General features: G+C 51.6%; 2 protein-coding genes across 4 annotated transcripts in view; one reads left to right on the top strand and one right to left on the bottom strand.

Moving 5' to 3' along the window:
- The window catches only part of PHF19 (PHD finger protein 19), a 135,052-nt gene extending 129,347 nt beyond the window's left edge, over positions 1 to 5,705 (bottom strand). For all 3 annotated transcript variants that reach the window (XM_073558959.1, XM_073558971.1, XM_073558962.1), the window contains exon 1: positions 5,568 to 5,705. The gene's annotated coding sequence lies outside the window, so the exon portion shown is untranslated. The remainder of the gene's footprint in view (positions 1 to 5,567) is intronic.
- LOC141070185 (uncharacterized) overlaps positions 5,342 to 26,700 on the top strand; it is a 149,665-nt gene continuing 128,306 nt past the window's right edge. Inside the window, exons 1-2 of the mRNA XM_073559484.1 lie at positions 5,342 to 5,448; positions 5,557 to 5,774. Of these exons, the coding sequence (XP_073415585.1) occupies positions 5,342 to 5,448; positions 5,557 to 5,774 (325 nt within the window). The remainder of the gene's footprint in view (positions 5,449 to 5,556; positions 5,775 to 26,700) is intronic.

Genomic DNA, 26,700 nt, shown 5'->3' with positions numbered 1-26,700 from the left:
GGAGGCTGCGTGGGGGCTCATGCAGTACACATAGGGAGGCTGCCTGGGAGCTCCTGCCATGTATATATAGGGAGGCTGTGTTGTTGGGCTCCTGCCATGTATATACAGGGAGGCTGTGTTGTTGGGCTCCTGCCATGTATATACAGGGAGGCTGTGTTGTTGGGCTCATGCCATGTATATACAGGGAGGCTGTGTTGTTGGGCTCATGCCATGTATATACAGGGAGGCTGTGTGGGGGCTCCTGCCATGTTTATACAGGGAGGATGTGTGGGGGCTCCTGCCATGTATATACAGGGAGGCTGTGTGGGGGCTCCAGCCATGTATATACAGGGAGGCTGTGTTGTTGGGCTCATGCATGTATATACAGGGAGGCTGCGTGGGGGCTCCTGCCATGTATATACAGGGAGGCTGTGTGGGGCTCATGCATGTATATATAGAGAGGCGGCTTGGGGGCTCATGCCATGTATATATAAGGAGGCTGCGTGGGGGCTCATGCAGTACATATAGGGAGGCTGCCTGGGGTTCCTGCAGTACACATAGGGAGGCTGCGTGGGGGCTCCTGCCATGTATATACAAGGGAGGCTGTGTGGGGGCTCCTGCCATGTATATACAAGGGAGGCTGTGTGGGGGCTCCTGCCATGTATATACAAGGGAGGCTGTGTGGGGGCTCCTGCCATGTATATACAAGGGAGGCTGTGTGGGGGCTCCTGCCATGTATATACAAGGGAGGCTGTGTGGGGGCTCCTGCCATGTATATACAGGCAGGCTGTGTGGGGGCTCCTGCCATGTATATACAAGGAGGTTGTGTTGTTGGGGTCATGCCATGTATATACAGGGAGGCTGTGTTGTTGGGCTCATGCCATGTATATACAGGGAGGCTGTGTGGGGGCTCCTGCCATGAATATACAGGGAGGCTGTGTGGGGGCTCCTGCCATGTATATACAGGGAGGCTGTGTGGGGGCTCCTGCCATGTATATACAGGGAGGCTGTGTGGGGGCTCCTGCCATGTATATACAGGGAGGCTGTGTGGGGGCTCCTGCCATGTATATACAGGGAGGCTGTGTGGGGGCTCATGCCATGCATATACAGGGAGGCTGTGTGGGGGCTCATGCCATGCATATACAGGGAGGCTGTGTGGGGGCTCCTGCCATGTATATACAGGGAGGCTGTGTTGTTGGGGTCATGCCATGTATATACAGGGAGGCTGTATGGGGGCTCATGCCATATATATACAGGGAGGCTGCGTGGGGGCTCATGCAGTACACATAGGGAGGCTGCCTGGGAGCTCCTGCCATGTATATACAGGGAGGCTGTGTGGGGGCTCCTGCCATGTATATACAGGGAGGCTGTGTTGTTGGGCTTCTGCCATGTATATACAGGGAGGCTGTGTTGTTGGGCTCATGCCATGTATATACAGGGAGGCTGTGTGGGGGCTTCTGCCATGTATATACAGGGAGGCTGTGTGGGGGCTCCTGCCATGTATATACAGGGAGGCTGTGTGGGGGCTCCTGCCATGTATATACAGGGAGGCTGTGTTGTTGGGCTCATGCATGTATATACAGGGAGGCTGCGTGGGGGCTCCTGCCATGTATATACAGGGAGGCTGTGTGGGGCTCATGCATGTATATATAGAGAGGCTGCTTGGGGGATCATGCCATGTATATATAGGGAGGCTGCGTGGGGGCTCATGCAGTACATATAGGGAGGCTGCCTGGGGTTCCTGCAGTACACATAGCGAGGCTTCGTGGGGGCTCCTGCCATGTATATACAAGGGAGGCTGTGTGGGGGATCCTGCCATGTATATACAAGGGAGGCTGTGTGGGGGCTCCTGCCATGTATATACAGGGAGGCTGTGTGGGGGCTCCTGCCATGTATATACAGGGAGGCTGTGTTGTTGAGGTCATGCCATGTATATACAGGGAGGCTGTATGGGGGCTCATGCCATGTATATACAGGGAGGCTGCGTGGGGGCTCATGCAGTACACATAGGCAGGCTGCCTGGGAGCTCCTGCCATGTATATACAGGGAGGCTGTGTGGGGGCTCCTGCCATGTATATACAGGGAGGCTGTGTTGTTGGGCTCATGCCATGTATATACAGGGAGGCTGTGTTGTTGGGCTCATGCCATGTATATACAGGGAGGCTGTGTGGGGGCTCCTGCCATGAATATACAGGGAGGCTGTGTGGGGGCTCCTGCCATGTATATACAGGGAGGCTGTGTGGGGGCTCCTGCCATGTATATACAGGGAGGCTGTGTGGGGGCTCCTGCCATGTATATACAGGGAGGCTGTGTGGGGGCTACTGCCATGTATATACAGGGAGGCTGTGTGGGGGCTCCTGCCATGTATATACAAGGAGGCTGTGTTGTTGGGGTCATGCCATGTATATACAGGGAGGCTGCGTGGGGGCTCATGCAGTACACATAGGGAGGCTGCCTGGGAGCTCCTGCCATGTATATACAGGGAGGCTGTGTGGGGGCTCCTGCCATGTATATACAGGGAGGCTGTGTTGTTGGGCTTCTGCCATGTATATACAGGGAGGCTGTGTTGTTGGGCTCATGCCATGTATATACAGGGAGGCTGTGTGGGGGCTTCTGCCATGTATATACAGGGAGGCTGTGTGGGGGCTCCTGCCATGTATATACAGGGAGGCTGTGTGGGGGCTCCTGCCATGTATATACAGGGAGGCTGTGTTGTTGGGCTCATGCATGTATATACAGGGAGGCTGCGTGGGGGCTCCTGCCATGTATATACAGGGAGGCTGTGTGGGGCTCATGCATGTATATATAGAGAGGCTGCTTGGGGGCTCATGCCATGTATATATAGGGAGGCTGCGTGGGGGCTCATGCAGTACATATAGGGAGGCTGCCTGGGGTTCCTGCAGTACACATAGCGAGGCTTCGTGGGGGCTCCTGCCATGTATATACAAGGGAGGCTGTGTGGGGGATCCTGCCATGTATATACAAGGGAGGCTGTGTGGGGGCTCCTGCCATGTATATACAGGGAGGCTGTGTGGGGGCTCCTGCCATGTATATACAGGGAGGCTGTGTTGTTGAGGTCATGCCATGTATATACAGGGAGGCTGTATGGGGGCTCATGCCATGTATATACAGGGAGGCTGCGTGGGGGCTCATGCAGTACACATAGGCAGGCTGCCTGGGAGCTCCTGCCATGTATATACAGGGAGGCTGTGTGGGGGCTCCTGCCATGTATATACAGGGAGGCTGTGTTGTTGGGCTCATGCCATGTATATACAGGGAGGCTGTGTTGTTGGGCTCATGCCATGTATATACAGGGAGGCTGTGTGGGGGCTCCTGCCATGAATATACAGGGAGGCTGTGTGGGGGCTCCTGCCATGAATATACAGGGAGGCTGTGTGGGGGCTCCTGCCATGTATATACAGGGAGGCTGTGTGGGGGCTCCTGCCATGTATATACAGGGAGGCTGTGTGGGGGCTCCTGCCATGTATATACAGGGAGGCTGTGTGGGGGCTACTGCCATGTATATACAGGGAGGCTGTGTGGGGGCTCCTGCCATGTATATACAAGGAGGCTGTGTTGTTGGGGTCATGCCATGTATATACAGGGAGGCTGTATGGGGGCTCATGCCATGTATATACAGGGAGGCTGCGTGGGGGCTCATGCAGTACACATAGGGAGGCTGCCTGGAAGCTCCTGCCATGTATATACAGGGAGGCTGTGTGGGGGCTCCTGCCATGTATATACAGGGAGGCTGTGTTGTTGGGCTCCTGCCATGTATATACAGGGAGGCTGTGTTGTTGGGCTCATGCCATGTATATACAGGGAGGCTGTGTTGTTGGGCTCATGCCATGTATATACAGGGAGGCTGTGTGGGGGCTTCTGCCATGAATATACAGGGAGGCTGTGTGGGGGCTTCTGCCATGTACATACAGGGAGGCTGTGTGGGAGCTCCTGCCATGTACATACAGGGAGGCTGTGTGGGGGCTCCTGCCATGTACATACAGGGAGGCTGTGTTGTTGGGCTCATGCATGTATATACAGGGAGGCTGCGTGGGGGCTCCTGCCATGTATATACAGGGAGGCTGTGTGGGGCTCATGCATGTATATATAGAGAGGCTGCTTGGGGGCTCATGTCATGTATATATAGGGAGGCTGCATGGGGGCTCATGCAGTACATATAGGGAGGCTGCCTGGGGTTCCTGCAGTACACATAGGGAGGCTGCGTGGGGGCTCCTGCCATGTATATACAAGGGAGGCTGTGTGGGGGCTCCTGCCATGTATATACAGGGAGGCTGTGTGGGGGCTCCTGCCATGTATATATAGGGAGCAGGTTCGGACTGGGGCTGAAATTCAGTCCTGGCATTTGAAATCACACAGGGCCATGTTGTCCTCGTCCCCATGATCCATATGGCATATAATACTAATATTACCCTGGATGGAGGAAAGGAAGATTTTCTACAAGACCAATATTTCTAATGGTATCCTTGGCCTGCTGGGGTAAGTGACGGAGTCAGCGACTTTGTGCTCCATCACAACAGTATGGGTGTCTTCAGAACACCGATTCTGTAAACGTAGCAGAAAAGGCAGCCCATGTCCAGACAGGCCCTTCTGTCTTTTGCCAGAATTGCCAGATGGCCAGGCCCCCCCTGATAGGGAGGCTGTGTGGCGGGTGCATGGTGGTCCTGACATGGGAGAGGAGGTTACTTCGCTATATGGTCAGCGTGGGGTCCTTATTTGTGTGTACCTCACTATATGGTCACTGTGGAGGTCCTGACGTAGGGGGGGGGTATGTCAGTACATGATCAGTGCGGGGGATTCCTGACAGGTGGGTCAGGAGTTACCTCACTTTATGGTCAATGTGGGGTTCCTCACGTGTGTGTGGATCTTGACATGTGGGAGGGCGTACCTCACTACATGGTCAGTGTAGGGGTCCTGATATGGGAGGGGTTTACTTCACTTTATGGTCTGGTCAGTGTGGGGGTCCCGACATCAATATATGGTCAGTGTGGCAGTCCTGACATATGAGTGGGGAGGTTACCTCATTATATGGTCAGTGTGGGGGTCCTGACATACACGGGCGTCACTTCAGTATATGCTCAGTGTGGAAGTTACTGACATATAGGGGAGGTAGGCGGGGGCTACCTTACTATATGGCCAATGTGAGGTCCTGTCGTGGGGGGTCACTTCACTATATGGAAAGTATGGGGTCCTGATGTTTGTATACGTGGGTGTGGGGTGCTGACATGTGGTAGGGGAGGTTACCTCACTATATGGTCAGTGTGGGGGTCCTAACATGTGTTGGTGGGGGTACCTCACTATATAGTCAGTGTGGGGGTCCTAACATGTGTTGGTACCTCACTATATGGTCCATGTGGAGGCCATGAAATGTGGGAGCGTGGGTTACCTGACAATATGGTCTGGTCAGTGTGGGGGTCTTGACGTGGAAGGGCTGGTTAACCACACTATATGGTCAGTGTGGGGGTCATCTCACTATTTGGTCAGTGTATGATCAGTGTGGAGTCCTGACATGTGAGGGGGGGGTTACCTAAGTACATGATCAGTGCTCCTGACATGCAGGGTCCTCTCACCTCAGGCTGCATCCGTTCCCCGGGCTCCTCCGCTTTGCTCCATATTCAGCCGCCGTCAGTTTTCCCGCGGATTCTTGACGTTTGTGTTATGTAATGAGGAGACTCCCCGCAGCCATCATTGGCCGTACAGACCCCGAGCTCCAGCCCCGGGGCCGCACCACCGAGACCGGGAGCAGAGCCTGGAGTACCGTGAACATTACAAGTCATGTATGTCCTAGGGTATCTTGTGTACGTATTGCGTGTCCCGGGCTGTATACTCTGCCAGTCCCGGGCTGTATGTGCTGTATACTCTGCCTGTCCCGGGCTATATGTGCTGTATACTCTGCCTGTTCCGGGCTATATGTGCTGTATACTCTGCCTGTCCCGGGCTGTATGTGCTGTATACTCTGCCTGTTCCGGGCTATATGTGCTGTATACTCTGCCTGTCCCGGGCTGTATGTGCTGTATACTCTGCCTGTTCCGGGCTGTATGTGCTGTATACTCTGCCTGTCCCGGGCTATATGTGCTGTATACTCTGCCTGTTCCGGGCTATATGTGCTGTATACTCTGCCTGTCCCGGGCTGTATGTGCTGTATACTCTGCCTGTTCCGGGCTGTATGTGCTGTATACTCTGCCTGTCCCGGGCTGTATGTGCTGTATACTCTGCCTGTCCCGGGCTATATGTGCTGTATACTCTGCCTGTCCCGGGCTGTATGGGCTGTATACTCTGCCTGTCCCGGGCTGTACGGGCTGTATAATCTGCCCGTCCCGGGCTATATGTGCTGTATACTCTGCCTGTCCCGGGCTGTATGTGCTGTATAATCTGCCCGTCCCGGGCTGTATGTGCTGTATACTCTGCCTGTCCCGGGCTGTATGTGCTGTATGTGCTGTATACTCTGCCTGTCCCGGGCTGTATGTGCTGTATACTCTGCCTGTCCCGGGCTGTATGTGCTGTATAATCTGCCCGTCCCGGGCTGTATGTGCTGCCTGTCCCGGGCTGTATGTGCTGTATAATCTGCCCGTCCCGGGCTGTATGTGCTGTATATGCTGCCTGTCCCGAGCTATGTGTGCTGTATGTGCTGCCTGTCCCGGGCTTTATGTGCTGTATACTCTGCCTGTCCCGGGCTATATGTGCTGTATACTCTGCCTGTCCCGGGCTATATGTGCTGTATACTCTGCCTGTCCCGGGCTATATGTGCTGTATACTCTGCCTGTTCCGGGCTATATGTGCTGTATACTCTGCCTGTCCCGGGCTGTATGTGCTGTATACTCTGCCTGTTCCGGGCTATATGTGCTGTATACTCTGCCTGTCCCGGGCTGTATGTGCTGTATACTCTGCCTGTCCCGGGCTATATGTGCTGTATACTCTGCCTGTCCCGGGCTATATGTGCTGTATACTCTGCCTGTTCCGGGCTATATGTGCTGTATACTCTGCCTGTCCCGGGCTGTATGTGCTGTATACTCTGCCTGTTCCGGGCTATATGTGCTGTATACTCTGCCTGTCCCGGGCTGTATGTGCTGCCTGTCCCGGGCTGTATGTGCTGTATAATCTGCCCGTCCCGGGCTGTATGTGCTGTATATGCTGCCTGTCCCGGGATATATGTGCTGTATACTCTGCCTGTCCCGGGCTATATGTGCTGTATACTCTGCCTGTTCCGGGCTATATGTGCTGTATACTCTGCCTGTCCCGGGCTATATGTGCTGTATACTCTGCCTGTTCCGGGCTATATGTGCTGTATACTCTGCCTGTTCCGGGCTATATGTGCTGTATACTCTGCCTGTTCCGGGCTATATGTGCTGTATACTCTGCCTGTTCCGGGCTATATGTGCTGTATACTCTGCCTGTCCCGGGCTATATGTGCTGTATACTCTGCCTGTTCCGGGCTATATGTGCTGTATACTCTGCCTGTCCCGGGCTGTATGTGCTGTATACTCTGCCTGTCCCGGGCTGTATGTGCTGTATAATCTGCCCGTCCCGGGCTGTATGTGCTGTATACTCTGCCTGTTCCGGGCTGTATGTGCTGTATACTCTGCCTGTCCCGGGCTGTATGTGCTGTATAATCTGCCCGTTCCGGGCTGTATATGTGCTGCCTGTCCCGGGCTGTATGTGCTGTATACTCTGCCCGTCCCGGGCTGTATGTGCTGTATATGCTGCCTGTCCCGGGCTATATGTGCTGTATACTCTGCCTGTCCCGGGCTGTATGTGCTGTATACTCTGCCTTTTCCGGGCTGTATGTGCTGCCTGTCCCGGGCTGTATGTGCTGTATAATCTGCCCGTCCCGGGCTGTATGTGCTGTATATGCTGCCTGTCCCGGGCTATATGTGCTGTATACTCTGCCTGTTCCGGGCTATATGTGCTGTATACTCTGCCTGTTCCGGGCTATATGTGCTGTATACTCTGCCTGTTCCGGGCTATATGTGCTGTATGCTCTGCCTGTCCCGGGCTGTATGTGCTGTATGCTCTGCCCGTCCCGGACTGTATGTGCTGTATACTCTGCCCGTCCCGGGCTGTATGTGCTGTATGCTCTGCCCGTCCCGGACTGTATGTGCTGTATACTCTGCCTGTCCCGGGCTGTATGTGCTGTATACTCTGCCCGTCCCGGGCTGTATGTGCTGTATACTCTGCCCGTCCCGGGCTGTATGTGCTGTATACTCTGCCTGTTCCGGGCTATATGTGCTGTATACTCTGCCTGTCCCGGGCTATATGTGCTGTATAATCTGCCCGTCCCGGGCTGTATGTGCTGCCTGTCCCGGGCTGTATGTGCTGTATACTCTGCCCGTCCCGGGCTGTATGTGCTGTATAATCTGCCCGTCCCGGGCTGTATGTACTGTATATGCTGCCTGTCCCGAGCTATGTGTGTTGTATGTGCTGCCTGTCCCGGGCTGTATGTGCTGTATACTCTGCCTGTCCCGGGCTATATGTGCTGTATACTCTGCCTGTCCCGGGCTATATGTGCTGTATACTCTGCCTGTTCCGGACTATATGTGCTGTATACTCTGCCTGTCCCGGGCTATATGTGCTGTATACTCTGCCTGTCCCGGGCTATATGTGCTGTATACTCTGCCTGTCCCGGGCTATATGTGCTGTATACTCTGCCTGTCCCGGGCTATATGTGCTGTATACTCTGCCTGTCCCGGGCTATATGTGCTGTATACTCTGCCTGTCCCGGGCTATATGTGCTGTATACTCTGCCTGTCCCGGGCTATATGTGCTGTATACTCTGCCTGTTCCGGGCTATATGTGCTGTATACTCTGCCTGTCTCGGGCTATATGTGCTGTATACTCTGCCTGTTCCGGGCTATATGTGCTGTATACTCTGCCTGTTCCGGGCTATATGTGCTGTATACTCTGCCTGTCCCGGGCTGTACGTGCTGTATAATCTGCCCGTCCCGGGCTGTATGTGCTGCCTGTCCCGGGCTGTATGTGCTGTATACTCTGCCCGTCCCGGGCTATATGTGCTGTATACTCTGCCCGTCCCGGGCTATATGTGCTGTATACTCTGCCTGTCCCGGGCTATATGTGCTGTATACTCTGCCTGTCCCGGGCTATATGTGCTGTATACTCTGCCTGTTCCGGGCTATATGTGCTGTATACTCTGCCTGTCTCGGGCTATATGTGCTGTATACTCTGCCTGTTCCGGGCTATATGTGCTGTATACTCTGCCTGTCCCGGGCTGTATGTGCTGCCTGTCCCGGGCTGTATGTGCTGCCTGTCCCGGGCTGTATGTGCTGTATACTCTGCCCGTCCCGGGCTGTATGTGCTGTATACTCTGCCCGTCCCGGGCTGTATGTGCTCCCTGTCCCGGGCTGTATGTGCTGTACAATCTGCCCGTCCCGGGCTGTATGTGCTGTATAATCTGCCCGTCCCGGGCTGTATGTGCTGTATAATCTGCCCGTCCCGGGCTGTATGTGCTGTATAATCTGCCCGTCCCGGGCTGTATGTGCTGTATAATCTGCCCGTCCCGGGCTGTATGTGCTGTATATGCTGCCTGTCCCGAGCTATGTGTGCTGTATGTGCTGTATACTCTGCCTGTCCCGGGCTATATGTGCTGTATACTCTGCCTGTCCCGGGCTATATGTGCTGTATACTCTGCCTGTTCCGGGCTGTATGTGCTGTATACTCTGCCTGTCCCGGGCTGTATGTGCTGTATACTCTGCCTGTCCCGGGCTGTATGTGCTGTATACTCTGCCTGTCCCGGGCTGTATGTGCTGTATAATCTGCCCGTCCCGGGCTGTATGTGCTGCCTGTCCCGGGCTGTATGTGCTGTATACTCTGCCCGTCCCGGGCTGTATGTGCTGTATACTCTGCCTGTCCCGGGCTGTATGTGCTGTATAATCTGCCCGTCCCGGGCTGTATAATCTGCCCGTCCCGGGCTGTATGTGCTGTATAATCTGCCCGTCCCGGGCTGTATGTGCTGTATATGCTGCCTGTCCCGAGCTATGTGTGCTGTATGTGCTGCCTGTCCCGGGCTGTATGTGCTGTATACTCTGCCTGTCCCGGGCTGTATGTGCTGTATAATCTGCCCGTCCCGGGCTGTATGTGCTGTATAATCTGCCCGTCCCGGGCTGTATGTGCTGTATATGCTGCCTGTCCCGAGCTATGTGTGCTGTATGTGCTGCCTGTCCCGGGCTGTATGTGCTGTATACTCTGCCTGTCCCGGGCTGTATGTGCTGTATAATCTGCCCGTTCCGGGCTGTATATGTGCTGCCTGTCCCGGGCTGTATGTGCTGTATACTCTGCCCGTCCCGGGCTGTATGTGCTGTATATGCTGCCTGTCCCGGGCTATATGTGCTGTATACTCTGCCTGTCCCGGGCTGTATGTGCTGTATACTCTGCCTTTTCCGGGCTGTATGTGCTGCCTGTCCCGGGCTGTATGTGCTGTATAATCTGCCCGTCCCGGGCTGTATGTGCTGTATATGCTGCCTGTCCCGGGCTATATGTGCTGTATACTCTGCCTGTTCCGGGCTATATGTGCTGTATACTCTGCCTGTTCCGGGCTATATGTGCTGTATACTCTGCCTGTTCCGGGCTATATGTGCTGTATACTCTGCCTGTCCCGGGCTGTATGTGCTGTATGCTCTGCCCGTCCCGGACTGTATGTGCTGTATACTCTGCCTGTCCCGGGCTGTATGTGCTGTATACTCTGCCTGTCCCGGGCTGTATGTGCTGTATAATCTGCTCGTCCCGGGCTGTATGTGCTGCCTGTCCCGGGCTGTATGTGCTGTATACTCTGCCCGTCCCGGGCTGTATGTGCTGTATACTCTGCCCGTCCCGGGCTGTATGTGCTGTATACTCTGCCTGTTCCGGGCTATATGTGCTGTATACTCTGCCTGTCCCGGGCTATATGTGCTGTATACTCTGCCTGTTCCGGGCTATATGTGCTGTATTCTCTGCCTGTCCCGGGCTATATGTGCTGTATACTCTGCCTGTTCCGGGCTATATGTGCTGTATACTCTGCCTGTCCCGGGCTGTATGTGCTGTATACTCTGCCTGTCTCGGGCTGTATGTGCTGTATAATCTGCCCGTCCCGGGCTGTATGTGCTGCCTGTCCCGGGCTGTATGTGCTGTATACTCTGCCCGTCCCGGGCTGTATGTGCTGTATAATCTGCCCGTCCCGGGCTGTATGTACTGTATATGCTGCCTGTCCCGAGCTATGTGTGTTGTATGTGCTGCCTGTCCCGGGCTGTATGTGCTGTATACTCTGCCTGTCCCGGGCTATATGTGCTGTATACTCTGCCTGTCCCGGGCTATATGTGCTGTATACTCTGCCTGTTCCGGACTATATGTGCTGTATACTCTGCCTGTCCCGGGATATATGTGCTGTATACTCTGCCTGTCCCGGGCTATATGTGCTGTATACTCTGCCTGTCCCGGGCTATATGTGCTGTATACTCTGCCTGTCCCGGGCTATATGTGCTGTATACTCTGCCTGTCCCGGGCTATATGTGCTGTATACTCTGCCTGTTCCGGGCTATATGTGCTGTATACTCTGCCTGTCTCGGGCTATATGTGCTGTATACTCTGCCTGTTCCGGGATATATGTGCTGTATACTCTGCCTGTCCCGGGCTGTACGTGCTGTATAATCTGCCCGTCCCGGGCTGTATGTGCTGCCTGTCCCGGGCTGTATGTGCTGTATACTCTGCCGTCCCGGGCTATATGTGCTGTATACTCTGCCCGTCCCGGGCTATATGTGCTGTATACTCTGCCTGTCCCGGGCTATATGTGCTGTATACTCTGCCTGTCCCGGGCTATATGTGCTGTATACTCTGCCTGTTCCGGGCTATATGTGCTGTATACTCTGCCTGTCTCGGGCTATATGTGCTGTATACTCTGCCTGTTCCGGGCTATATGTGCTGTATACTCTGCCTGTCCCGGGCTGTATGTGCTGCCTGTCCCGGGCTGTATGTGCTGTATACTCTGCCCGTCCCGGGCTGTATGTGCTGTATACTCTGCCCGTCCCGGGCTGTATGTGCTGTATACTCTGCCCGTCCCGGGCTGTATGTGCTCCCTGTCCCGGGCTGTATGTGCTGTACAATCTGCCCGTCCCGGGCTGTATGTGCTGTATAATCTGCCCGTCCCGGGCTGTATGTGCTGTATAATCTGCCCGTCCCGGGCTGTATGTGCTGTATACTCTGCCTGTCCCGGGCTATATGTGCTGTATACTCTGCCTGTTCCGGGCTATATGTGCTGTATACTCTGCCTGTTCCGGGCTGTATGTGCTGTATACTCTGCCTGTCCCGGGCTGTATGTGCTGTATACTCTGCCTGTCCCGGGCTGTATGTGCTGTATACTCTGCCTGTCCCGGGCTGTATGTGCTGTATACTCTGCCTGTCCCGGGCTGTATGTGCTGTATAATCTGCCCGTCCCGGGCTGTATGTGCTGCCTGTCCCGGGCTGTATGTGCTGTATACTCTGCCCGTCCCGGGCTGTATGTGCTGTATACTCTGCCCGTCCCGGGCTGTATGTGCTGTATACTCTGCCTGTCCCGGGCTGTATGTGCTGTATAATCTGCCCGTCCCGGGTTGTATGTGCTGTATAATCTGCCCGTCCCGGGCTGTATGTGCTGTATAATCTGCCCGTCCCGGGCTGTATGTGCTGTATATGCTGCCTGTCCCGAGCTATGTGTGCTGTATGTGCTGCCTGTCCCGGGCTGTATGTGCTGTATGTGCTGCCTGTCCCGGGCTGTATGTGCTGTATACTCTGCCTGTCCCGGGCTATATGTGCTGTATACTCTGCCTGTCCCGGGCTATATGTGCTGTATACTCTGCCTATTCCGGGCTATATGTGCTGTATACTCTGCCTGTCGCGGGCTGTATGTGCTGTATACTCTGCCTGTCCCGGGCTGTATGTGCTGTATACTCTGCCTGTCCCGGGCTGTATGTGCTGTATAATCTGCCCGTCCCGGGCTGTATGTACTGTATAATCTGCCCGTCCCGGGCTGTATGTGCTGCCTGTCCCGGGCTGTATGTGCTGTATAATCTGCCCGTCCCGGGCTGTATGTACTGTATATGCTGCCTGTCCCTAGCTATGTGTGCTGTATGTGCTGCCTGTCCCGGGCTGTATGTGCTGTATACTCTGCCTGTCCCGGGCTATATGTGCTGTATACTCTGCCTGTCCCGGGCTATATGTGCTGTATACTCTGCCTGTTCCGGGCTATATGTGCTGTATACTCTGCCTGTCTCGGGCTATATGTGCTGTATACTCTGCCTGTCCCGGGCTGTATGTGCTGTATACGCTGCCTGTCCCGGGCTGTATGTGCTGTATACTCTGCCTGTCCCGGGCTATATGTGCTGTATACTCTGCCTGTCCCGGGCTATATGTGCTGTATACTCTGCCTGTCCCGGGCTATATGTGCTGTATACTCTGCCTGTCCCGGGCTATATGTGCTGTATACTCTGCCTGTTCCGGGCTATATGTGCTGTATACTCTGCCTGTCCCGGGCTGTATGTGCTGTATACGCTGCCTGTCCCGGGCTGTATGTGCTGTATACTCTGCCTTTCCCGGGCTATATGTGCTGTATACTCTGCCTGTTCCGGGCTATATGTGCTGTATACTCTGCCTGTTCCGGGCTATATGTGCTGTATACTCTGCCTGTCCCGGGCTATATGTGCTGTATACTCTGCCTGTCCCGGGCTATATGTGCTGTGTACGCTTCCATGCCCAGGGCTATATGTCCTGTGTATGCTGCTTTTCCCGGGCTTTATGTGCTGTATACTATACCTGTCCCGGGCTATATGTACTGTATATGCTGCCTGTCCCGAGCTATGTGTGCTGTATGTGCTGCCTTTCCCGGGCTGTATGTGCTGTATAATCTGCCTGTCCCGGGCTATATGTGCTGTATAATCTGCCTGTCCCGGGCTATATGTGCTGTATACTCTACCTGTCCCGGGCTATATGTGCTGTGTATGCTGCCTGTCCTGAGCTATGTGTGCTGCCTTTCCCGGGCTATATGTGCTGTATACTCTGCCTGTCCCGGGCTATATGTGCTGTATACTCTGCCTGTCCCGGGCTTTATGTGCTGTATACTATACCTGTCCCGGGCTATATGTACTGTATATGCTGCCTGTCCCGAGCTATGTGTGCTGTATGTGCTGCCTTTCCCGGGCTGTATGTGCTGTATAATCTGCCTGTCCCGGGCTATATGTGCTGTATAATCTGCCCGTCCCGGGCTATATGTGCTGTGTATGCTGCCTGTCCTGAGCTATGTGTGCTGCCTTTCCCAAGCTGTATGTGCTGTATACTCTGCCTGTCCCGGGCTATATGTTCTGTATACTCTGCCTGTTCCGGGCTATATGTGCTGTATACTCTGCCTGTCCCGGGCTATATGTGCTGTATACTCTGCCTATTCCGGGCTATATGTGCTGTATACTCTGCCTGTCGCGGGCTGTATGTGCTGTATACTCTGCCTGTCCCGGGCTGTATGTGCTGTATACTCTGCCCGTCCCGGGCTGTATGTGCTGTATAATCTGCCCGTCCCGGGCTGTATGTGCTGTATAATCTGCCCGTCCCGGGCTGTATGTGCTGCCTGTCCCGGGCTGTATGTGCTGTATAATCTGCCCGTCCCGGGCTGTATGTACTGTATATGCTGCCTGTCCCTAGCTATGTGTGCTGTATGTGCTGCCTGTCGCGGGCTGTATGTGCTGTATACTCTGCCTGTCCCGGGCTGTATGTGCTGTATACTCTGCCTGTCCCGGGCTGTATGTGCTGTATAATCTGCCCGTCCCGGGCTGTATGTACTGTATAATCTGCCCGTCCCGGGCTGTATGTGCTGCCTGTCCCGGGCTGTATGTGCTGTATAATCTGCCCGTCCCGGGCTGTATGTACTGTATATGCTGCCTGTCCCTAGCTATGTGTGCTGTATGTGCTGCCTGTCCCGGGCTGTATGTGCTGTATACTCTGCCTGTCCCGGGCTATATGTGCTGTATACTCTGCCTGTCCCGGGCTATATGTGCTGTATACTCTGCCTGTTCCGGGCTATATGTGCTGTATACTCTGCCTGTCTCGGGCTATATGTGCTGTATACGCTGCCTGTCCCGGGCTGTATGTGCTGTATACGCTGCCTGTCCCGGGCTGTATGTGCTGTATACTCTGCCTGTCCCGGGCTGTATGTGCTGTATACTCTGCCTGTCCCGGGCTATATGTGCTGTATACTCTGCCTGTCCCGGGCTATATGTGCTGTATACTCTGCCTGTCCCGGGCTATATGTGCTGTATACTCTGCCTGTCCCGGGCTATATGTGCTGTATACTCTGCCTGTCCCGGGCTATATGTGCTGTATACTCTGCCTGTCCCGGGCTATATGTGCTGTATACTCTGCCTGTCCCGGGCTATATGTGCTGTATACTCTGCCTGTCCCGGGCTGTATGTGCTGTATACGCTGCCTGTCCCGGGCTGTATGTGCTGTATACTCTGCCTGTCCCGGGCTATATGTGCTGTATACTCTGCCTGTTCCGGGCTATATGTGCTGTATACTCTGCCTGTTCCGGGCTATATGTGCTGTATACTCTGCCTGTCCCGGGCTATATGTGCTGTATACTCTGCCTGTCCCGGGCTATATGTGCTGTGTACGCTTCCATGCCCAGGGCTATATGTCCTGTGTATGCTGCTTTTCCCGGGCTTTATGTGCTGTATACTATACCTGTCCCGGGCTATATGTACTGTATATGCTGCCTGTCCCGAGCTGTGTGTGCTGTATGTGCTGCCTTTCCCGGGCTGTATGTGCTGTATAATCTGCCTGTCCCGGGCTATATGTGCTGTATAATCTGCCTGTCCCGGGCTATATGTGCTGTATACTCTACCTGTCCCGGGCTATATGTGCTGTGTATGCTGCCTGTCCTGAGCTATGTGTGCTGCCTGTCCCGGGCTATATGTGCTGTATACTCTGCCTGTCCCGGGCTATATGTGCTGTATACTCTGCCTGTCCCGGGCTTTATGTGCTGTATACTATACCTGTCCCGGGCTATATGTACTGTATATGCTGCCTGTCCCGAGCTATGTGTGCTGTATGTGCTGCCTTTCCCGGGCTGTATGTGCTGTATAATCTGCCTGTCCCGGGCTATATGTGCTGTATAATCTGCCCGTCCCGGGCTATATGTGCTGTGTATGCTGCCTGTCCTGAGCTATGTGTGCTGCCTTTCCCAAGCTGTATGTGCTGTATAATCTGCCTGTCCCGGGCTATATGTGCTGTATACTCTACCTGTACCGGGCTATATGTGCTGTATATTCTACCTGTCCCGGGCTATATGTGCTGTATACTCTACCTGTCCCGGGCTATATGTGCTGTGTACGCTTCCATACCCAAGGCTATATGTCCTGTGTATGCTGCCTTTCCCGGGCTTTATGTGCTGTATATGCTGTCTGCCTAGGGCTATATGTGCTGTGTATGCTGCCTCTCCCGAGCTATGTGTGCTGCATGCGCTGCCTTTCCCGGGCTGTATATGCTGTCTGTCCCGGACTATATGTACTGTATATGCTGCCTGTCCCGAGCTATGTGTGCTGTATGCGCTGCCTTTCCCGGGCTGTATGTGCTGTATACGCTGCCTGTCCCGGGCTATAGGTGCTGTGTACTCTACCTGTCCCGGGCTATATGTGCTGTGTACTCTACCTGTCCGGGGCTATATGTGCTGTGTATGCTGCCTGTCCCGGACTATATGTACTGTATATGCTGCCTGTCCCGAGCTATTTGTGCTGTATGCGCTGCCTTTCCCGGGCTGTATGTGCTGTATACGCTACCTGTCCCGAGCTATGTGTGCTGTATGCGCTGCCTTTCCCGGGCTGTATGTGCTGTATACGCTGCCTGTCCCGGGCTATATGTGCTGTGTACTCTACCTGTCCCGGGCTATATGTGCTGTGTACTCTACCTGTCCGGGGCTATATGTACTGTATATGCTGCCTGTCCCGAGCTACAGTGGGGCAGAAAAGTATTTAGTCAGTCAGCAATAGTGCAAGTTCCACCACTTAAAAAGATGAGAGGTGTCTGTAATTTACATCATAGGTAGACCTCAACTATGGGAGACAAACTGAGAAAAAAAAATCCAGAAAATCACATTGTATGTTTTTTTTTCATTTTATTTGCATATTATGGTGGAAAATAAGTATTTGGTCAGAAACAAGCAATCAAGATTTCTGGCTCTCACAGACCTGTAACTTCTTTAAGAGTCTCCTCTTTCCTCCACTCAATACCTGTAGTAATGGCACCTGTTTAAACTTGTTATCAGTATAAAAAGACACCTGTGCACACCCTTCAAACAGTCTGACTCCAAACTCCACTATGGTGAAGACCAAAGAGCTGTCAAAGGACACCAGAAACAAAATTGTAGCCCTGCACCAGGCTGGGAAGACTGAATCTGCAATAGCCAACCAGCTTGGAGTGAAGAAATCAACTGTGGGAGCAATAATTAGAAAATGGAAGACATACAAGACCACTGATAATCTCCCTCGATCTGGTGCTCCACGCAAAATCCCACCCCGTGGGGTCAGAATGATCACAAGAACGGTGAGCAAGAATCCCAGAACCACGCGGGGGGACCTAGTGAAGGAACTGCAGAGAGCTGGGACCAATGTAACAAGGCCTACCATAAGTAACACACTACGCCACCATGGACTCAGATCCTGCAGTGCCAGACGTGTCCCACTGCTTAAGCCTGTACATGTCCGGGCCCGTCTGAAGTTTGCTAGAGAGCATTTGGATGATCCAGAGGAGTTTTGGGAGAATGTCCTATGGTCTGATGAAACCAAACTGGAACTGTTTGGTAGAAACACAACTTGTCGTGTTTGGAGGAAAAAGAATACTGAGTTGCATCCATCAAACACCATAGCTACTGTAAAGCACGGTGGTGGAAACATCATGCTTTGGGGCTGTTTCTCTGCAAAGGGGCCAGGACGACTGATCCGGGTACATGAAAGAATGAATGGGGCCATGTATCGTGAGATTTTGAGTGCAAACCTCCTTCCATCAGCAAGGGCATTGAAGATGAAACGTGGCTGGGTCTTTCAACATGACAATGATCCAAAGCACACCGCCAGGGCAACGAAGGAGTGGCTTCGTAAGAAGCATTTCAAGGTCCTGGAGTGGCCTAGCCAGTCTCCAGATCTCAACCCTATAGAAAACCTTTGGAGGGAGTTGAAAGTCCATGTTGCCAAGCGAATAGCCAAAAACATCACTGCTCTAGAGGAGATCTGCATGGAGGAATGGGCCAACATACCAACAACAGTGTGTGGCAACCTTGTGAAGACTTACAGAAAACGTTTGACCTCTGTCATTGCCAACAAAGGATATATCACAAAGTATTGAGATGAAATTTTGTTTCTGACCAAATACTTATTTTCCACCATAATATGCAAATAAAATGAAAAAAAAAGACAATGTGATTTTCTGGATTTTTTTTTTCTCAGTTTGTCTCCCATAGTTGAGGTCTACCTATGATGTAAATTACAGACGCCTCTCATCTTTTTAAGTGGTGGAACTTGCACTATTGCTGACTGACTAAATACTTTTTTGCCCCACTGTATGTGTGCTGTATGCGCTGCCTTTCCCGGGCTGTATATGCTGTCTCTCCGTGGCTGTATGTGCTGTGTATGCTGCCTGTCCCAAGCTAGGTGTGCTGTATGTGCTGCCTTTCCCGGGCTGTATGTGCTGTATATGCTGTCTGTCCCGGACTATATGTACTGTATATGCTGCCTGTCCCAAGGTACGTGTGCTGTATACGCTGCCTGTCCCGAGCTATGTGTGCTGTATGCGCTGCCTTTCCCGGGCTGTATGTGCTGTATACGCTGCCTGTCCCTCGGACTATATGTGCTGTATACGCTGCCTGTCCTGGGCTTTACAGTGGGGGAAATAATTATTTGATCCCTTACTGATTTTGTAAGTTTGTCCACTGACAAAGTCATGAACAGTCTATAATTTTAAGGGTAGGCTAATTTTAACATTGAGAGATAGAATTTCAAAAATAAAATCCAGAAAAAATCCAGAAAATCACATTGTATAAATTTAAATAAATGTATTTTCATTTTGCAGTGAGAAATAAGTATTTGATCCCTCTGACAAACAAGGCTTAATACTTGGTGGCAAACCCCTTATTGGCAAGCACAGCAGTCAGACGTTTTTGTAGTTGATGAGGTTTGTGCACATGTCAGGAGGAATTTTGGTCCACTCCTCTTTGCAGATCATCTCTAAATCATTAATATTTTGAGGCTGTCGCTTGGCAACTCGGAGCTTCAATTCCCTCCATAAGTTTTCTATGGGATTAAGGTCTGGAGCCTGGCTAGACCACTCCATGACCTTAATTTGCTTCTTTTTGAGCCACTCCTTTGTTGCCTTGGCTCTATGTGTTGGGTCATTGTATTACTGAAAGACCCAGCCACGACCCGTTTTTAACCCCTTTCTGCCATATGACGTACTATCCCGTCCATGTGACCTGGGACTTAATTCCCAAGGACGGGATAGTACGTCATGGCATTTAATGCGACTTAAGTTGCGGTGATCGCATTAAAATTCCGACACCATCTTACCTTATTGTAGATGGCCTCGGCATCCCGGGGTCTGTCGCCGCCCTCCCTTCCTCCCGAGCGCTGTGATTGGCTGTTGAAATCGAAACAGCCATTCACAGCGCTTCTCATTGTTTCAATCAATCAGAGCGGCTGAAACAATGAGGTCCTAGGCTAGGATCGAGTACCGATGTATTCGATCCTAGGCCCGGTGTCTGGCAACGCCAGGCACCAGCAAAACCCCCACGGATTGGCCCGATCGCGCTAATCGCAGGGCACAGCGGCGGTATAGCGCCGCTGTGCCCTGCCCAGTACCGGTTCGGATCGGTGCTGTATTAGGCTGTGTTCACACACAGCGGTTTTTTTTAGCGGTTTTCACTATAAAACCGCAAAAAATAAGCTTCCCAGTCATTTCTATGCATTTTGCACTTTTTGTGCACATTGATGCATTTTTTACCGCGAAAAACCACATCGCGGTAAAAAACACAGCATGCTCATTAATTTTGCGGATTTTTCCGCGTTTTTGGCTTGTTCCATGCGTTTTGAAACTGCTGCGTAAAAAAAACGCATCAAAAACGCGCAAAAAACGCCGCGGGAAAAAAAGGTGCGGTTTCTGGGAAGGAAGTCAGGTTTTTGAGCAGAAATTTTCTGCTACGTGTGCACCTAGCCTTAGCACGGATCCTATGCCGGGACCTGGTACTGGCCCAGCAGGGCCTGCAGAAGTTGGTTGGCGCGATTGATTAGATCGGCGACCGCGCCAACCACAGGGCACAGCTGCTGTCATGCTGTGACCGCTCTGTGCCCTGCTGGTGACCTTGCCATGACATCGGAGCTGTGAGCTCCGATCCTAGGCGGTTGCCATGGTCACCAGGCAGAGCAGGAATTGGTGGATCGATGTTATCATTCTATCCCACCAATGACAGGACACAGCAGTGATATGATCGCTCTGTGACCTGTCCCTGACCTGCCTGTGACCTGTAAGACATCTCTGCAGGGGGTCGTCACACTAGCTGAGGATTCCCTAGAGAGCGGTCATACGTCTGGATCTCCTGTTGCGCTGGGTATTGTGGTGCCACAGCAGCTTGTAGCATCACAATACCTGCTAAAGAAAGAAGAAAGAAAAACCCTACAACTGTAAGTATTGCCTGATCTCCAATCCCTGCCCAATCTAGCTTCACCCCCCTAGTCTAGCTTCATTCCCCCTCCCCCCTCCACCCCCCTTTGCGCCACTTCCACGCGCACATTTAGCAGCCGCCGAGTGTTGATTGGTGACGCAGTTCACCGATCAACACTCGTGCTTGCTTTTTTTCCTCAGCCCCCTTTGCGCCAGCTCCGTATTCACATCCCACAGCCGCCAAACTTTGATAAGTGACACAGTTCACTTACAAGAGCTTGTGCCTGCTGATTTCCTTTTTTTTTCACCCCCCTTTGCGCCACCTGACTACAAGCGTAAGTGCTAATCCCTGTCCGATCTCTCTTCATCCCCCCTTCCCCCTTTTTTTACCCCCCTCCATCCCCCTTTGCGCCGCTTCCATGCGCACATTTAGCAGCCCCCTTTGTGCCAACTCCGTATTCGCATCCCACAGCCGCCAAACTGTGATAAGTGACATAGTTCACTTACCAGAGCTTGTGCCTGCTGATTTCCTCTTTTTTTCACCCCCCCCCCTTTGCACCACCTAACTACAAGCGTAAGTGCTAATCCCTGATCCCCGTCCGGTCTCTCTTCATCCCCCCCCATTCCCCCTCTTTTTACCCCCTCCATCCCCCTTTGCACCGCCTCTGCTCTGTGCGCACATTTAGCAGCCCCCTTTGCGCCAACTCCGTATTCGCATCCCACAGCCGCCAAGCTTTGATAAGTGACATAGTTCACTTACCAGAGCTTGTGCCTGCTGATTTCTTTTTTTTCCACCCCCCTTGCACCACACCTGTACGCACACCCAGCAGCCGCCGACACTGAACTTTGATAAGTGACGCCGTTCACTTTTCTGAGCTAGGGCCTGCTGTTTTAGACTTTTCTTTTCACAGGTATTTTTCTCCCCATTTCCTTTTTTCTTTTAGCTTTATCTTTACAGAATAGTGTGCACCAATCACTAGCCACCCCCCCACACATACACATAGTTATAAATAAAGTACACCCAAGCACCACTTTCACAAAAAATGTCCCGCCCTTCGCGTTCGTCCCAACAGCGCTATTCAATGGAGGAGGCATATTCTTACCTCACCTGCGACACTGATAGCGAGGAGGAGGATCCCACTTTCCTTTATTTTTCGCATTTTTCATCCTCTTCCCGCTCCTCATCTTCCTCCTTGGGTCCTTCGGAACCGCCACGCAGATGCTCCAGGACAGAAGATGAGGCAGCGCCCACCATACCCGAAGCTGATTCAGTAGACCCTGTATGGACCTCGCCCCCTGAAAATTACGAGCCACTGATTCCTGATTTTGTGGCAAAATCAGGATTCAAGTTTGACACCACCGGCCTCACAGAAATAGACTTTTTCAAAGTCTTTTTCTCTGAGGATTTTGTTAACCTCATGGTGGAGCAAACTAATTTGTATGCTCGTCAATTTTTGGCGCAAAACCCGCGTTCATCATATTCCAACTGGTCTCCTGTGGGCGCAGTTGAAATGATGCAGTTTTGGGGCCTGGTCCTCCACATAGTGATACTGAAGAAGCCGGAAATTAGGCAATATTAGAGTGTTGATATTTTAAACAACACTCAAGTGTTCCTAATGGTCATGGTCCGGACGCGTTTTGAGGCCATCCACAAGTTTCTGCATTATACCGATAATGCACAGTGTCCCGCACGAGATGACCCCAACTTTGACCGTATGTTCAAAGTTCAGCCGGTCATCGAACACTTCAACAAAAGTTTGCTGACGTGTACGTGCCCCAAAGGGAGATCAGCGTGGATGAGTCCTTGGTCCATTTCATGGGAAGGCTCGGATTCCGTCAATACCTGCCCAGTAAGAGGGCCAGGTACGGAATCAAACTCTACAAACTTTGTGAGAGTACCTCAGGTTACACTCACAGGTTTAGCGTGTATGACGGAATGGACACCAGGATTGAACCCCCTGAGTGTCCTCCTGTCCTGGGAGTGAGTGGGAAAATTGTGTGGGATTTGGTTCACCCACTGCTGGATAAAGGTTATCACCGCTACACTGATAACTTTTATACCAGCATCCCACTGTACAAATACCTCTCTGCACGAGGTACCGCAGCCTGTGGTACCGTCCACAAAAATGAGAGAGGCCTTCTGAAGACGCTACTTGGGCAGATGCTCAGAAAAGGTGAGAGCAGAGCCCAATGTAGACCCCACCTACTGGTGGTCAAGTACAAGGACAAGAGGGATGTCCATCTCTTGACCACCATACACGGTGATGGCAGCACCCTCTGCACTGTATGGGGTACCTCCACACAGGTCAGCAAACCGACCTGTGTAGTGGGGTACAACAAAAACTCTCCGATCAATACCTCCAACCATACAATGCTCTCAGAAAGGCCAAGGCGTGGTACAAAAAGCTGGCCGTGCACATCGTACATATGGCAATGCTCAACGCATTCCTGCTGTCACAAAATGCACGCCACACCGATACGTCGTATCTTCATTTCCAGGAGGTGGTGGTTAAGGCCTTGATGTTTGGCACTCCAGAAGTACTTCCGGAACTGAAGGTGCTCGTATCGTACCAGGTCAGCATTTTCCGGGGGTGGTCCCACCAACTGGTAAAAAAAGGTAAGCCGGAAAAAAGTTGCCGAGGGTGTTACAAAAGGGGAATACGCAAGGACACCATTTACCAATGCGACACCTGCCCCGAAAAACCTGGCCTGTGTATGAAGGATTGCTTCAAATTGTACCACACCTTCTATGCACTACTAATTTACATTAGTTTAGTTAGGGGCACATCTAGATTTGTTCCTTAGGGGTCTAGTATCCAAAATGTCATATCTGGGTTTTTTCCTGTTTAGGCACATCAGGGGCTCTGCAAACGGAACATGACGCAAGCAGACCATCAAAGTCTGCATTCCAAAACGTAACTACTTGCCTTTCAAGCTCCGACGTGTGCCTAAACAGTTTTTCCCCACATGTAGGGTACCAGCGTACTCAGGACAAATTGGACAACTTCTTTTGGGATCCACTTTCTCCTGTTACCCTTTGGGAAAAATTAAAAATTGGGGACTAAAAGATCATTTATGTGGGAACAAAATAGGATTTTATATTTTCACGTCCGGGCATTATAATCTTTAGTGAAACACTTGGGAGTTCAAAGTGCTCACCACGCATCTAGATAAGTTCCTTAGGGTGTCTAGTTTCCAAAATGGGGTCACTTGTGGGGGGTTTCCACTGTTTAGGTACATCAGGGGCTCTGCAAACGGAACATGACGCTCGCAGACCATTCCATCAAAGTCTGCATTCCAAAACGTCATTACTTCCCGTTCGAGCCCTGACGTGTGCCCAAACAGTAGTTTTCTCGCACATGTGGGGTATCAGCGTACTCAGGACAAATTGGACAACAACTTCTGGGGTCCAATTTCTCCTGTTACCCTTGGGAAAATAACAAATTGGGGACTAAACGATCATGTTTGTGGAAAAAATATGATTTTTTATTTTTACGCCCGGGCATTATAAACTTCTGTGAAGCCCTTGGGGGTTCAAAGTGCTCACCACATATCTAGATAAGTTCCTTAGGGGGTCTAGTTTCCAAAATGGGGTCACTTCTGGGGGGTTTCCACTGTTTAGGTACATCATGGGCTCTCCAAATGGAACATGGCATCCGATTTCAATTTCAGGCAATTTTTGGTTGAAAATGTCAAACGGCGCTCTTTCCCTTCTGAGCCCTGCCATGTGCCCAAACAGTGGTTCCTCCCCACATATGGGGTATCAGCGTACTCAGGATAAATTGTAGAACAACTTTTGGGGTTCAATTTCTCCTCTTACCCTTGGGAAAATAAAAAAAATAGTTGCTAAAAGATCATTTTTGTGACTAAAAAGTTAAATGTTCGTTTTTTCCTTCCAAGTTGATTCTGCTCCAGTGAAACACCTGAAGGGTTAATAATCTTCTTGAATGTAGTTTTGAGTAGCTTGAGGGGTGCAGTTTTTAGAATGGTGTCACTTTTGGGTATTGTCTGCCATATATAGACCCCTCAAAGTGACTTTGAATGTGAGGTGGTCCCTAAAAAAAAAAAAAAAAAAAAATGGTTTTGTAAATTGTTATAAAAATGAAAAATTGCTGGTCAACTTTTAACCCTTATAACTTCCTAATAAAAAAAAAATTTGTTTCCAAAATTGTGCTGATGTAAAGTAGACATGTGGGAAATGTTATTTAGTAACTATTTTGTGTCACATATATCTTTGTTTTAAGGGCATAAAAATTCAGAGTTTGAAAATTGCAAAATTTTCGCCATATTTGTTTTGTTTCATAAATAAACAAAAGTTACAGCGAAAAATTTTTTACAACTAAAGTGAAGTACTATATGTCATGAGAAAACAATCTCAGAATCGCCTAGATCCGTTGAAGCGTTCCAGAGTTATGACCTCATAAAGGGACAGTGGTCAGATTTGTAAAATATGGCCGGGTCATTAACGTGCAAACCACCCTTGGGGGGTAAAGGGGTTAATGTCCTGGTGGAGGGAAGGAGGTTATCACTCAGGATTTTACAGTACATGGCTTCATCCATTCTCCCATTGATGCGGTGAAGTAGTCCTGTGCCCTTAGCCGAGAAACACCCCCAAAACAATGTTTCCACCTCCATGCTTGACAGTGGGGATGGTGTTCTTTGGGTCATAGGCAGTATTTCTCTTCCTCCAAACACGGCGAGTTGAGTTAATGCCAAAGAGCTTAATTTTTGTCTCATCTGACCACAGCACCTTCTCCCAATCACTCACAGGATCATCCAGGTGTTCTTTGGCAAATTTCAGATGGACCTGCACATGTGCCTTCTTGAGAAGGAGGACCATGCGGGCACTGCAGGATTTTAAAAGGAATCTGTCACCGGAAGTTGGCGGCCTATGTAAATGGCCTGTGTCTGATGCGATGGGAGGTGTTTCTTCTTTTTTTTTTTTTTTTTTTTTTTCTCCACCCCATCCGTGGCCCCCATCCGCGAACTTTTGCAGAATTCTAGTAGTTCTACTCCATAGTTCACACGTGCGCAAAGCAATCTTACTTTGCGCACGCGCAGTATGCTTTGCCCAACTGCAGGCAAAGCCGAAAATCATTACTGCGCATGCGCCGGTACACTATGTCCCGGAACACAGCAAAATACTTCTGGATTGTGAGCCATGGGGAAAGCAACAGAATTGTCAACGGATCAAAGGGAAAAGGTAGTTGAACTGTATAAAACAGGAAAGGGATATAAAAAGATATCCAAGGAATTGATAATGCCAGTCAGCAGCATTAAAACTTTGATTAACAAATGGAAAATCAGGGGCTCTGTAAAAGCAAAACCATGGTCAGGTAGAACAACAAATAATTTTGTCCACAGCTGCAAAGAAAATTGTTTAGGATGCAAAGAAGACCCCACAAATAACATCAGATGAAATACTGGACTCTCTGAAAACTAGCAGCTGTTTCAAGATGCACAATCAGGAGGCTGTAGCCGGCTGGGTGGTGGCACCACTGTGCCAAAGCCCATTGAAGACCTGGAGGGGTTTGACTAGGAGCCTCACCCAATCCGTCCACGGACACACAACAGCTAACGACACCGCAGCCCGTGGAGAGACAAGGGAGGTGATCCAGGTGCTACTCCAGGACTGGCCTTGGGTAGATGGCTCTGACCCCTAGAAGCGGATAGCTGGAATGGCCCGGGGGAATGTCTAATAGATGCAGGCATATAGAGAAGATGACAGAAACCGCAGGTGCAGATAGTACTGTCTGACGGAGAGATGAGCACTGGCGGGTGTAGCTGGCTCTGCTGCTGTTGAGGTGAGCACTGGCGGGTGCAGCTGGCTGAGATGCTAGTACAGGAACCTGAGAACTGACAAGCGTGTTAGGAACAAACTCAACATTGCACAGGCACCTCCATGATGGAGGAAGCGGTTTAAATAGTAAGAGACCTCCAGCTATTGGCTGGGGACACTTTAGAGGAACGCGCGCGGCCCCATTCAGAAAGAGGAAGTGTGCGCTCGCTCGCTCTAAGCACAGTGCCTGGAGACCTGCTAGGAGTGTGTGCACC

Source organism: Dendrobates tinctorius, unplaced genomic scaffold (assembly GCF_039654945.1).
Source record: "Dendrobates tinctorius isolate UK_male_01 unplaced genomic scaffold, ASM3965494v1 ptg000013l, whole genome shotgun sequence".
NCBI lineage: Eukaryota > Metazoa > Chordata > Amphibia > Anura > Dendrobatidae > Dendrobates > Dendrobates tinctorius.
Note: the sequence above shows the minus strand (reverse complement) of the source record. Positions and strands in the feature narration are given on the sequence as shown.